The following is a 12,867-nucleotide window of genomic DNA, read 5'->3' as shown; positions in this document are numbered from 1 at the left end:
TTCCTATTCCTTTCTCCCTAATCTCCAATATTATATTTTCTTGTGGCTGAGACTTTAAAACAGAAAGTCCTGATTCCCAGCTGTGTTTCTTGCTGCAGTCCTACTGTCCTTTTTGATTTAGCAGGGCTTACTCTCAGGTAAGTGCAGTTAGGGCTGCAGCCTTAGTGACCCAAGTTTTGGGTCTTTTTTAGGTTCAGGATATCACTGCTTTACACCATCCCACCCCACCCCGCAATATTTGAAAACACCAGCTTTGTACTTAAACACAAATTGGCAGGGAACTTCATTCTCTGTGTCTTTATTAATTTATTTAAAGAACAACAAACTGGTGATTGCTTTAACTTTTCCATACGTGGTGACTTGAATCATGAGGATGAATTAGAAGAACTGCTGAGTCTTGAATGAGTCTTGCTTTGGAACTGAGGACTTTATTAGATTTTCTTCTGCCGTTTCATTTTATTTTGTTCTAAGGGCTTGTTTTAGCAAAGAATTAACTCTGGAACTTCTGATGAAATGATAGGGAGGTCTTTCTTTCTCCTTCCACAATGCCATTTGTCTTTTCAATAGGTATAGCCGCATTGGGGTGAGAAGATCTTGAGCGAATGAAAGAGTCAAGCTAATTGTTTTAAGTGTTAGTAACTGCATTGTGTTAAGATTCTAGCAGCCTTGGGTGATCAAGAGTTTTGTCTATTAAACTGATCATCATTATTACTACTACTGTAATAATGATTTATATCGCACTTGATGCTTTATAATTTTGCAAGCAAAAAAAGATTGTTGCTCCCAAGGAACTTGCAGTCAGTCCTGGCATAACATTCTGTTCTACTGTTAAGTAGTCATAATATAGTAAGAAGAGCTTTGTTCAAATGTGGAAGCTGGATGTGTTCCTTGCACATGGAAGCTTCCAACACTGTGGTGCTGATGGCTCCCTAATGCAAGAAGGGAAAATGTTATGTGATTCTTAAGAGAAAGGGATATTTGGGTACGTTTCCCAGGTGAAATGTTGCAGGTTTCTGAATTGTACTTTTGCAGTTGTAAAGCTGTTTATAAGAAGAAAGCATGGAAGTGTGGGGCACTATTAGAATGTGTGTAAAAATGGATTGACAGAACTGCGAAGATTGTTCCCCCCCCCTAAAAATGTATATCCTGCCCCCTCGTGGTTTATCATCCTCATAATTGCTTGTTGTTGTTTAGTCGTTTAGTCGTGTCCGACTCTTCGTGACCCCCTGGACCAGAGCACGCCAGGCACTCCTGTCTTCCACTGCCTCCCGCAATTTGGTCAGACTCATGTTTGTAGCTTCGAGAACACTGTCCAACCATCTTGTCCTCTGTCGTCCCCTTCTCCTTGTGCCCTCCATCTTTTCCAACATCAGGGTCTTTTCCAGGGAGTCTTCTCTTCTCATGAGGTGGCCAAAGTATTGGAGCCTCAGCTTCACAATCTGTCCTTCCAGTGAGCACTCAGGACTGATTTCCTTAAGAATGGATATGTTTGATCTTCTTGCAGTCCATGGGACTCTCAAGAGTCTCCTCCAACACCATAATTCAAAGCATCCATTCTTCGGCGATCAGCCTTCTTTATGGTCCAGCTCTCACTTCCACACATCACTACTGGGAAAACCATGACTTTAACTATACGGACCTTTGTTGGTAAGGTGATGTCTCTGCTTTTTAAGATGTTGTCTAGGTTTGCCATCGCCTTTCTCCCAAGGAGCAGGCGTCTTTTAATTTCGTGGCTGCTGTCACCGTCTGCAGTGATCATGGAGCCCAAGAAAGTAAAATCTCTCACTGCCTCCATTTCTTCCTCTTCTATTTGCCAGGAGGTGATGGGACCAGTGGCCATGATCTTTGATTTTTTGATGTTGAGCTTCAGACCATATTTTGCGCTCTCCTCTTTCACCCTCATTAAAAGGTTCTTTAATTCCTCCTCACTTTCTGCCATCAAGGTTGTGTCATCTGCATATCTGAGGTTGTTGATATTTCTTCCAGCGATCTTAATTCCAGCTTGGGATTCATCCAGCCCAGCCTTTTGCATGATGAATTCTGCATATAAGTTAAATAAGCAGGGAGACAATATACAGTATATATATACATAATTGCTTACTTGTGTAAAAATACAAACAAAAAATACAAAACAATAGCACAGCACATGATGTAAGCTCTAGTCAATAAAAAGCTCATAGCGGCTTAAATGTTAAAAGTTTGCAATGTTCACCTGGGGAAATAGGAAGATCTTTGCCATGTGGTATCAGTCCATGAAGTGTTGGGAGGGCATTTCACAGGTTGGATACCAACACTAAAAGGGCAGGCAGGCTTTCTCTGCTTGCTACCTGCCTACTCCTAATGGTGGGGACATGTGGAGAACTGCCTCAAGATGTAGATCCTTGCATGAGGGCACATCAGTGTTATAAACAGAGGTAGAAAAGCTAAGAGGCAAATGGCTCCTGGAACCAGGGTTACAGGCACAAAAGCAGAATAGCTAGTTGCCACCCCCACCCCCCAATGCAGCAGCACTTACTATTTATTTTTTTTGAAACGCATGAACTAATACACAATTCACATCAGTGACACATTGTCAACACCACATTTTTAATAGATACAAGAGAAGATTGTCCAGCAGATACCTAGGCCCTAAGCCGTGCAAACCTTTAAATGTGAGCATCTGCTCTTTGAAGTGAGTCTGAAAGCAGACCAAATAATTATCAGTGATCCCAGTGTTGAAGAAGAATGTTTGACTGTGATGCCGAGGTACCAGTTTAACCTGCCTGGTGTGATATACACTGGATTGTTTAGAAATTACTGAAGAGTTGGTGACGTGTCAAGCTAATGAACCAAACCTTTGTGAGTTACGCATTTGTGGATTTATTTAAGCAGAGGAGGAAACTCTGGCAGAGAGCTTATTTGCTCTGGCTGAGGCAATAGAGAGAGGCAGTAGTAGTCCTAGACCTGGTAGCATTTATGTGATTTCCCTTTCTGCTAGGAATAGCATTGGGATAATGTGAATTGGGGTTCTTTTGAGGTACTTTTACCGCCCTTTGATGATTGCCTTTCGTTCCCTGATCACCTACCATCTTTTGTTTGTAAATACTTTTTAAAAATCTGTCACAAAATTGAACTTAGCATATGTGTTGGATAATAAGGGAACAATGTTGCACTGCATAAAACACCCTTACAAAGTGTTTGCATATTCATACTGTTGTTGTTATAATAATAATAATGTTTATTACCTGCCCTTCACCAACTGGTCCCAGAGTTGGTTACAACAATTTAAAATTCAGTGTTAAAAACCGTTAGTATGGACCCTAAAATACAGATTTCAGATGCCAAAGGCCAGGGCAAAGAGATGTGTCTTCAGCAACAGTCAGGTTTATTTTGAATGTGCTGATCCAAAGCTAAACGTATATATACCTGAGCTTTAAAAGCAAATTACTACGAAGTCTAAATAATCAATATAAACCACAATCAGTTTATACACGTCATATTTTTGATCTCCCAGTACTGTCATCTCATTAGGAAGGCCACTAAAACCAGTACAACAACTGTTTGCAATAACTTGTGTGGAAAAGGATGATAGGAGGCATTCTGTTTTCTGGGATAACAAAGGAAATGTTTCCACTGTACTCTTGGCTCTATTTTTTTAAAAAAATGATATTTATTGAAATTTTACAGACAAAAAAGAGTTACAAAATTAAAAAAGAGCAAGTAAAAAAGAAAAAGAAAAAAGAAAATAAAAGGTACAAAAATACAAAGAAAAAATACAAAATACATAAAAAGTAAAAAAACAATTAAAAACAGATCAGTATTTTCATGTCTTATATTTCATTTACTTGTTTCCTGACCTCCTCACACCTCCCTTTTTTGTATTCCAGTTCACATGGTTAATTCAGCAAATCCTTTCCCTCTTTGTTTTTATCTTAATTCTATATCTTAACATATTATAACTTTGTATTTTCATCTAATTATCAATCCATTTTTACATATTCTTTTTAACCTTGTTGCTAAAGCCGTTTCATTTCAATCCAACATCATTTTAACATTCATTAATTTTACAATATTCAATTCAAGGCCTCATAACAGCTTCAAAATAAAACCAGTTCAGGTTTTCTCTGTATTCCCAAACCTGTATATAAATTAGGTCCACAGCCCACTCCTACCTCATATACCTTGAAGCAAGATTCAAGAACTTTCAAATAGTTTGTTTAGGTAAGGTAAAGGTAAAGGGACCCCTGACCATTAGGTCCAGTCGTGGCCGACTCTGGGGTTGCGGCGTTCATCTCGCTTTACTGGCCGAGGGAGCCAGCATACAGCTTCTGGGTCATGTGGCCAGCATGGCTAAGGTGCTTCTGGCGAACCAGAGCAGCGCACGGAAATGCGGTTTACCTTCCCTACTTGCACTTTGATGTGCTTTTGAACTGCTAGGTTGGCAGGAGCAACAGGAGCTCATCCTGTCACGGCGATTCAAACCGCTGACCTTCTGATTGGCAAGTCCTAGGCTCTGTGGTTTAACCCACAGCATGCAAAATCCTGCAAATAATTTTTTTGTATCTTCACAGTGACTCCAAAGTTGCGTATGCATTACAGACTTAGAAGTTTTTTCCCCTCAGTTCATATTGAAGCAGTTTTGGCGGGGGGTGGGGGGTGGGATTGAATCAAAACTCAATATTTCATAAGGTACAGCAGATTAGGTATGGCTAATGTGTGCATACCACTTTCCAAACCAGCAGTGAGAGTGCACTTGATGCAGAGTAAACACGAATGTGTACACAGCCTTATAATTTGCCTACAAGACCATACTTTCAATGTATTTTTCCCTGTTGTTGTTTCTGGAATCATAAAATCATTGAGTGCATGGTATGGTTGAGTTATTAGCTCAAAGTTTACCCTTCTCTTCCGTTGGCTTATTCAGTGTCATCAGTTGCTATGTTGTACCTGTGTGGCTGATGATGGGTGCTGCACTTGTCTTGAAGTTGACATTTAGCAATGCAGTAAAAAGTTATATTTTTGACTTGGGTATAGCATGGGTCGAACACACAGGAAAGTTCAAGCACCCATATCAACTTATAGCAATGTGTGGTATTAAAGGCTCTTTTACCAGGATACTTCCATCACATTGCTGGCAGGTTTTTTTTTCTTTTTAGTGAAGACATTTCAGGCTGCTTTTATGATTAGACAGCCTCTTTGCAGACACCTTGGTAGTACATGAGAGCCCCTGCTATGGTTGCGGCTAGGCAGTGCTCAGTCGGAGGTGAACACTGGCATCCCTGTGCTGGGGCTGTACATATGGGTGCTGGGAAGTGCGTGTTTTATTTTGGTTCCAAAAAGAGCTGTTACAGTTGTACAAGTGGTACCTGTTAGGTGTGTTTCCCCCACATAAAGGCACTTGTTATCACAAGTGACACTTCTATGTGAGTTTTTTGCCTAGTTGTGAGCCTCATGGGTGCTTCTGTAAGTGCCAACCAGCCCTTTTACTCTGAGCAGTGTGGAAGATAATTTCTTTTATTTTCTAGTAGTACAAATGCAGGACTCAAGATTACATATGCTTGTCTCTAAGATTCTGGTTATCTCAAGGCTTACCTCCCAATCAGTTCCTATTCTTGTAATGTATCCACGAGGACTATTTTCAGTTTATCTTCCAGTTCAAGTACCTCATGCTGGATTAACCAGTGATTTTGTGTACATATATGCTATTCCTAAAATGAAATAAATTCTTACCCTGATTGATTTAATTTTGATTTCTCTAAATGTCTCCTATTCTCAGTTGTTTCTCTCTTGATGTAGGGAATAACCTTCTGGGCTTCTAATTTCTTGTGGCTTCCAATTTCCCAAGGAGCTGATTGACACTTTCTATAGCATTGTATGTACTCCTGAACAAGTATGTTGGAGCAAGCTTTCAGACTGTGACAGTAGCAAAGCATGCACAGATGGCCTCTGTGTTTCTGTATGTACTTTCTTTGATATGTTAGCCATAATTTGGTCAGCAACCGCATGATAGTGCTATGTCCTTTGAATTTGTATCCATCTGAGAGCTTGCATTCACGCTACTCTTAATGTGGCAATTTCAATCTATGCAGTATTTTGGCACAGTTCTGTGAATATAACATTTCTCCTGCAATAGGAGCGGGACAGTTTTACTGTAATAATTGTTTTAATGCAAAATTGAATGGTATTGCCTTATTCAAACTTGGTTTATGGGTCTTAGACTTTCTACTGTCATACATCCTTTATCTGTTGCTTGTGTATAGAATTTTATGCACAGTTTTAAATATTTGTCCTTTGTGCATTTTGGTTTTTTGGCAGAGCGACTCTTACATTTGGAGCCATCTGAAAGTTCATTTATAGTTTTAAAATGTGCACGATTCTCCCCAGGTTTTTTTAAATCTGATAAGTATATGGTTCATTTATTCACTCTTTACAGCAAATTCTTAATGAAGATTTTAAACAAGAGCCAGGGCAGAGACATGATTGATACAGTACTGCTTTCCTGTAACATATGGATGTAACTTCATATTCTTCTCAGTATGGAGTACGTTTTGGTCATTAGATATCCACCCAATAGTAATTCCCTCGTGTCTCAAGCTTTCTCAATAGCACTAGGTTTAAAGATACACTTAAGTCTAGGCATCAAATGATAGCCATAAGTAAAACAGATGGGGTCTGTGTCCAAGAACTGAAAAAGTGTCCCTCTTCACTTATCAGTCTGGTGAGAAATTGTGAGGTTAATGAATAAATTAGAAACCTGTACATATTGGGTTACAGATTGTAAAGATAGCTTTGCTGAAGGGTGACTATGATCTTCGATAGAGATTTTGGGCATGCATTGACCTTGCAATTCTTCTGGTGTATTTACCAGACCTTATCAATAGAATACAGCTTTGTAAATAAGCAGTGCTCCAGCAGCCATCTGCATTTCGATGCTGGATGTGGAAAAGGGAACTTCTGTCCCCTGGGCAGCCTGCTTGATCTCTATGCTTCATGCAGAAGAGGGATGCAGTGCTCTGTACTTTTCCACCAGTCCTCCCCCCCCCCCCCGCCCACAGATGCAATTCTTCGTTGCCTATGGCTAGCAGGAGAGTGGTTAAATCCAAAGCTGATAAAATATAATGTCATCTTTGTTCTTCGGGCATTAATGTTCTTATTGGAAACTGACACACTTTCCAAGAAGTTATAGCATTTAACGTATTTGCTAATAATCAGCTTGTGCTTAATTTTTGTTGCAGTCCCATGACCCCAACTATACGATTCTTACTTTTGACTGCTAATGGGCATGTTTTACATCTCTTTGTACCGTGAGGCAGGCTGAGGAGAAAAGCATGCATTGTGTTATGTCTGTGATCGCAGATTGACTAGCACAGTCTGAAAAGAGGCTGTGGATGCTGAGAGCAAGATCAGCTTCATTGCTCTTCCTGCATCATCAGCAGCAGCATCTATAAAGCATCCTGGGAATTGCCTGCTCTACGTTCAGTGCAAGCTGGTCACATGAGTCTGAATTTTCAGTTCAGTTCATTAGTCAGCCATTTTGGTCAACACCCTGCTTACTGCGCACAACCAATCCTATTATCACTCTGTATCTTGGCTTGTCTGGAGGGGTGAGAGAGCAAGAGAGCCTCGTCGATTTCTGCAATTCTGGATGTGTTTTCTTCAATGCATTTTACCATTTTGGATTTTTTTTTTTTTAAGCATCTTTAGGAAATAGTAAACAGAGCTTCTCCTACCCTCTGAAGGCCAAATTTGCTGTGGTCATTTACCAGTACGCTGCTTATAGTCAAATTGAAGAAAAGAGTGTGTCTTGCGGAAGAAAACAGAGGAAGAGACCACAGAGGAGAAGAGGCATCTTTTCTTCCCTTTGCACTGTGCCTTGCCTTGTGCAGCTGCGTGATTTTTCAGCAGCTCTTTTTTGACTTAGCAAGGTATTTCCCCCCCACATCATCAGAAAGCCTCCCCCTCTTTTAGCCTATATATTTTATTTTATTGTTGTACCAGCTGAGTCATCATGTCTGCTCTGACGCCTCAAAGCGATATGCCAACCCCCACCACAGACAAGATCACACAAGCTGCCATGGAGACCATCTATCTTTGCAAATTCCGAGTGTCCATGGATGGAGAATGGCTCTGTTTGCGAGAGCTGGATGACATCTCTCTTACGCCCGACCCTGAACCTACCCATGAAGGTATGGTTGTGTTTTCTATGTAGGGAGGCCTGCAGGTCTTGTTTTGGGTTAAAGAGGCTGGGAAGGAGGGTGCTGGTCTTCACCACCCCATAACTTTATGTAGGAATATGGGAAACCTGACATATTTTAATTGCTTCATTGCAGTATAACCTAATTTGATACAGATTTCCAAAACAGCTGCTGGACTTTTAAGATGACTCACCTGCATCCTAAACAACTCCTGTGCTCATTTGCTTTGTTTTTCTTAGACCCCACCCCTAGCAACCAAGATATATCTCTGTGAGATGAAGTTGTGTATTTATGTGCAACACCTCAAATAAAGAAACCTTGATGTTTCAATAGTAGCATTTTGATCTGTGTTTTCTTCTTTAAATATTGCTTTTGAAAAAGCTTTTGTTTTATAAATGGAGCTGAATTTAGAATATTATATTTATGAGGTTGGGAAACTCCTGTGTACTTTCAAAGCTAGATATTGTAGCAGGTGACTCTTTCAAAAATCACAAAGCATGTTTACATGGACTTGCTGTCATTTATAGTTTTCTAAAGTCTGGATGACATAGGCAGAAAATACAGTTTATTTGGGAATTAAAAACGATACCTCATGGCAGTCTATTTTGTAAGAAGGGCAATTTAGATGGTAGGGGATGCTATTGGAATTAGGAAATTGAATAATATAAAGGCTTGTCCTTCAACTCCCCTACATCTCTTCATTTGAAACAGTAAGGCACCTGGAGCTGGCAGATATAGCTATGTCTCTTAAAACCCAATGGGTTACTCGTTGGATTCCTGCTTTGATGGTTGCTGTGAACTAAAGGCGAGAGCACAGCCCATTTTGTAGCATCATGCCCCAGTTTAGTCATGTCTGCAAAACCTGTACCACTTGGCATTGTCACTGTCAACAGCCTTCTACCACACTGAGTTTGTTTCAAGGTGAGAGTTGTTTTTCATTTTGTAGTGTACAAAAGTAACCAAGGCTGGCTCCCAAGCATTTTAGCTGGGAGACTTGCCAGTGCAGTCCCCCCCCCCTTTGTTCACATGTTGGTTCCCATCTCTGACCCGGAAATGAAACCGAGCTTCTTTGTGCTGCATTGTCTTCATAACCCACTGCCAGCAGCTTGTGGAAATATTCAAAAGGTTTCTGTCACTCACCAGCTGGTTCTAGCCCACCCTGTGGGAGTTGGTAGCAATGAGTAGCAGCTTTAAAATTAAAGTGGTAGCAGTTCAAAAGTCAAAACAAGCATCCTTTTTATCATATCTTGGTATATGGACAGTACTGTTGTCAGTACATCATGTGGAATAAAACAAGCAGTTGATATGGCAAGCATCAAATGACTTCAAAGTCCTGATTAAAAGGATGCAGCCATAGACTCCTATGGTTTGTATTCCGTTTAAATGAGCAAATAATGAAGTGCTTACGTTTGAGGAAATTACTTGGAAATAACAAGCTTAGCATGACTTAGAAGTGTCCACGTACTTCCTGTCTTGCTGTGCTTACTATAGGAGAGTCTTGTTGTTGATTGGGTAGAACATGTCTTCATTCTTTCTCTGAGGGTTTTCCTACTTTTTTTTGATTATTACTTATTATGCTGTGACAGACTCTGCTACAAATGTAGGGCAAGCCATCGAAGTGTGGCAAATGAGATTTTGCTGTCGTCAAATTATCTAACGCTTGGAAAAAAGATACAAACTATTTTTTTTTGCAATTTCCTTACCCTATTTCCTGACCTAAGTAGATCGATAGTAAGTCCAAGTCTCTGATAAAATACTTACAGGCTTATTATGATTTATTGGGATGTAGGTGACTTGACTTTGGGGAACACACACACACACACACACACACACACACACACACACACACCAGTGGTATTTTCTTGTTCCATCTAAGATTACCACTACTGATAATCAGAAAACTATTTCTTTAATGGAATTATGGCCAATATTAGTTGTAATTGTTTGCATTCCTGGCATTGTACACTTTCCAGTGTTATGTGAGCGCCTTTGTTTATTCTTGCCTATACAGCACAGTAGTTAAAATTTCTGCTAATGATAGCAGTTTTGGTACTGCCAAAACTAATGTAAAATAAGTGCAAGAAGTGTATCAAAAACACTCTTCAGATTTTTACAGCTTGCCCCAGCTTGGTGCCCTCCAGATGTTTTGTACTATCACCTTCAGCCAGGATGGCTAGTGGTAAAGAATGATAGGAATTGTAGTCAAAACCTCCTGGAGGGCACCAGGTTGGGCAAGGCTGCCTCAAATCATTGCATTTTGATAATGTGTTTGGGACTACATGAGGCTGTAGCTCATTGGTTGAGCATCTGCCTTGAATGCAGAAGGTCCCAGGTTCAATCCCCCCCCCAAGTCCAGGTAGGGTTAGGAGATAATCCTGCCTGAAACCTGAATAGCTTCTGTCAGTGTACATAATACTGAGCTAGATGCTCTGACTCGGTTTAAGGCAGCTTCCTACTTTACCATAATTATTAAGAGTTTCAAGATTCTAATACATAGTGGTATTTATTTTAGAAGTACAGTACTCTCAAATGATGGTGCAAATTTGTAAGACGTGGGGTTTTGCAAGATGCAGCTGTCTAAAGAGAAACCTGGAGCCACTTTCGATTTTCCCTATTCATACCTCAAGCAGAGAGGAATTCTCATAGCATTTAATGCAGAAAGGCCTTTTCTTGAACAGCCTCTGAACTGCACTAGAATTCTCTTAAGAGATTATGTGAAACTGCTTTAAAGGCAAGAAATATATTGTTAGAAACAGGGAGGGTGAGCTCTTGCCTTCAAGACTTGCTTGTGGGCTTCCCTGGTTGAAAACAGGATGCTGGACTAGACAGGCATATAGTCAGATCCAGAAGGGTTCTTCCTGTGGTTTTCTTGCCACATTTCCAAACTAGGGTCCAACAGTTAAAAGTGGTATCATTTGAGAAGTGTCACACAAAGGCAGCCTGAAGAAAAGTGTGCAAGAGACAAGGAGTGCAGGTTTGAGGATCAAAGTTACTCTCTCAGCATCGCTTCCTATGGACTGATGAAAATAAGATGAAACTGTTCAACAATCTAGCAGAGATCAACTCGAAATACAGCTGTGACAAGTTTTCTGATGATAATGTTTGATATAAAATATCAGCCATTTTGACGTGGGCAATGTGGCTGCACGTAGCCAAGAAGAAATGGACTTGAGGGAAATTTATCTGCATGTGAGTTGCTGCTCCTGCTGCTGAGGCTAGACAAGAAATCTGATAAGGACTGTTTGGTTCTGATGTTTTAGCCGTCACCATTTCATGCTTTCCACAGATTCCCACTGAGCAGGGCGCAATGTGGTTAAGTGAGGGCAAGCACAATGCACATTGTCACCATACCAGCATACCAACATGTGCCAAAAAGCAACATGTGTTTGTATGAATGTAAAGAACCAAGCAGTTGTGTGCTCATGGAACAATAAAAAGCACAGTAAATGGTTTGCCTCCCTTTGCATGATGAAAACTTACAAAATAATCCAATGCTATTTGGTGCTGAATCCTGCAAGTAGTTTATTGTAGGAGGGCGAAATAATAGGGCTCTGGTTGCAGCACTTTGCCTAATACCGACAGCCTGAGCTGAAGGAGCTTTTGTGGCATAGTGGTTAAAAGAATGAGATGAGCTCGAAAAGCTATGTGCAGATCTTACTTCAGCCAGGAGTTCACTAGGTGACTAAGTAAACCCAGGGCTATTTGATGGGTGAAATTCCTGGTTAACACTGATTATTTGGGTCTACCTCAACCTGAGCTCAGGCCTGGTTTTGGAACTGAATCGGCCTTGGTCACCCTGCCCCATTATAAGAGAGGTACAGAGGAGTGTGAACCTGTTACTCTTAATCTCTCAGTGGTCATTAGGAGTACAGTACTACAGTACAGTACTAGTAGTACTGTACTGTAGTACAGTATTTTAATATATTTTTTTGGAAGCCACCCAGAGTGGCTGGGGAGGCCCAGCCAGATGGGTGGGGTATAAATAATAAATTATTATTATTATTATTATTATTATTATTATTATTATTATTATTATTATTTTGGAGTATGGTGCCATCAGTACACTGATGAGAGACAGCTCTTTTTCTCCATAGCTTCTGAAGTGGCTATGTAAGCCCTGGACCACCTAAATGCAATGGTGGAGTGGATGAGGGCCAATAAACTGTTTTTGAATCCTGGGAAGATGGAGGGTTTGTGGGTAGGTCATTCACATTTCTGGAAGGCCGAACATTTTCCTGTTCAGAATGGGCTTGGAGGCCCTTCAAAGGTGTACTCCTGGATTCACCTTTGTCATTTTAGTTCGCAATAGCCTCTTTGGTTAGGGATGCCTTTTACCAGCTTCATTTGGTATGCCAGCTATGTTTTTATCTGGATTGGGATTGCCTACAGTGAGGGGGGGGAAAGTATTCGATCCCCTGCTAAATTTGCCTGTGGAGGGAGCTGAAGGTTTGAGTAGCTACACATCAGCCTTGAAATCTTACTGACTTGGAGAGGATCTGCAAAGCGGATTGGGACAAAATACTGAGATGTGTGCAAACCTGGTGGCCACCTACAAGAAACGTCTGACCTCTGTAATTGCCAACAAGGGTTTTGCCACCAAGTACTAAGTCATCTTTTGCAAAGGGATCAAATACTTATTTCACTCATTATAAGGTAAATGTAAAGGTACCCCTGCCCATACGGGCCAGTCTTG

At 40.6% G+C, this 12,867-nt stretch overlaps 1 protein-coding gene across 5 annotated transcripts in view; it reads left to right on the top strand.

Moving 5' to 3' along the window:
* RUFY3 (RUN and FYVE domain containing 3) overlaps window positions 1-12,867 on the top strand; it is a 54,697-nt gene that overhangs the window by 1,397 nt on the left and 40,433 nt on the right. The window contains exon 1 of one of the 5 annotated variants that reach the window (XM_028743962.2): window positions 7,397-8,165. The exons of 1 other annotated variant lie outside the window; for it this stretch is intronic. In XM_028743962.2, the coding sequence (XP_028599795.2) occupies window positions 7,988-8,165 (178 nt within the window). In that variant the 5' untranslated portion in view covers window positions 7,397-7,987. Of the gene's footprint in view, window positions 1-7,396; window positions 8,166-12,867 lie in introns of those variants that run through there. 3 more of the 5 variants (XM_028743963.2, XM_028743958.2, XM_028743959.2) reach the window with 3 other exon arrangements.

The sequence above is a fragment of the Podarcis muralis genome, chromosome 9 (genome assembly GCF_964188315.1).
Source record: "Podarcis muralis chromosome 9, rPodMur119.hap1.1, whole genome shotgun sequence".
Lineage (NCBI taxonomy): Eukaryota > Metazoa > Chordata > Lepidosauria > Squamata > Lacertidae > Podarcis > Podarcis muralis.
Note: the sequence above shows the minus strand (reverse complement) of the source record. Positions and strands in the feature narration are given on the sequence as shown.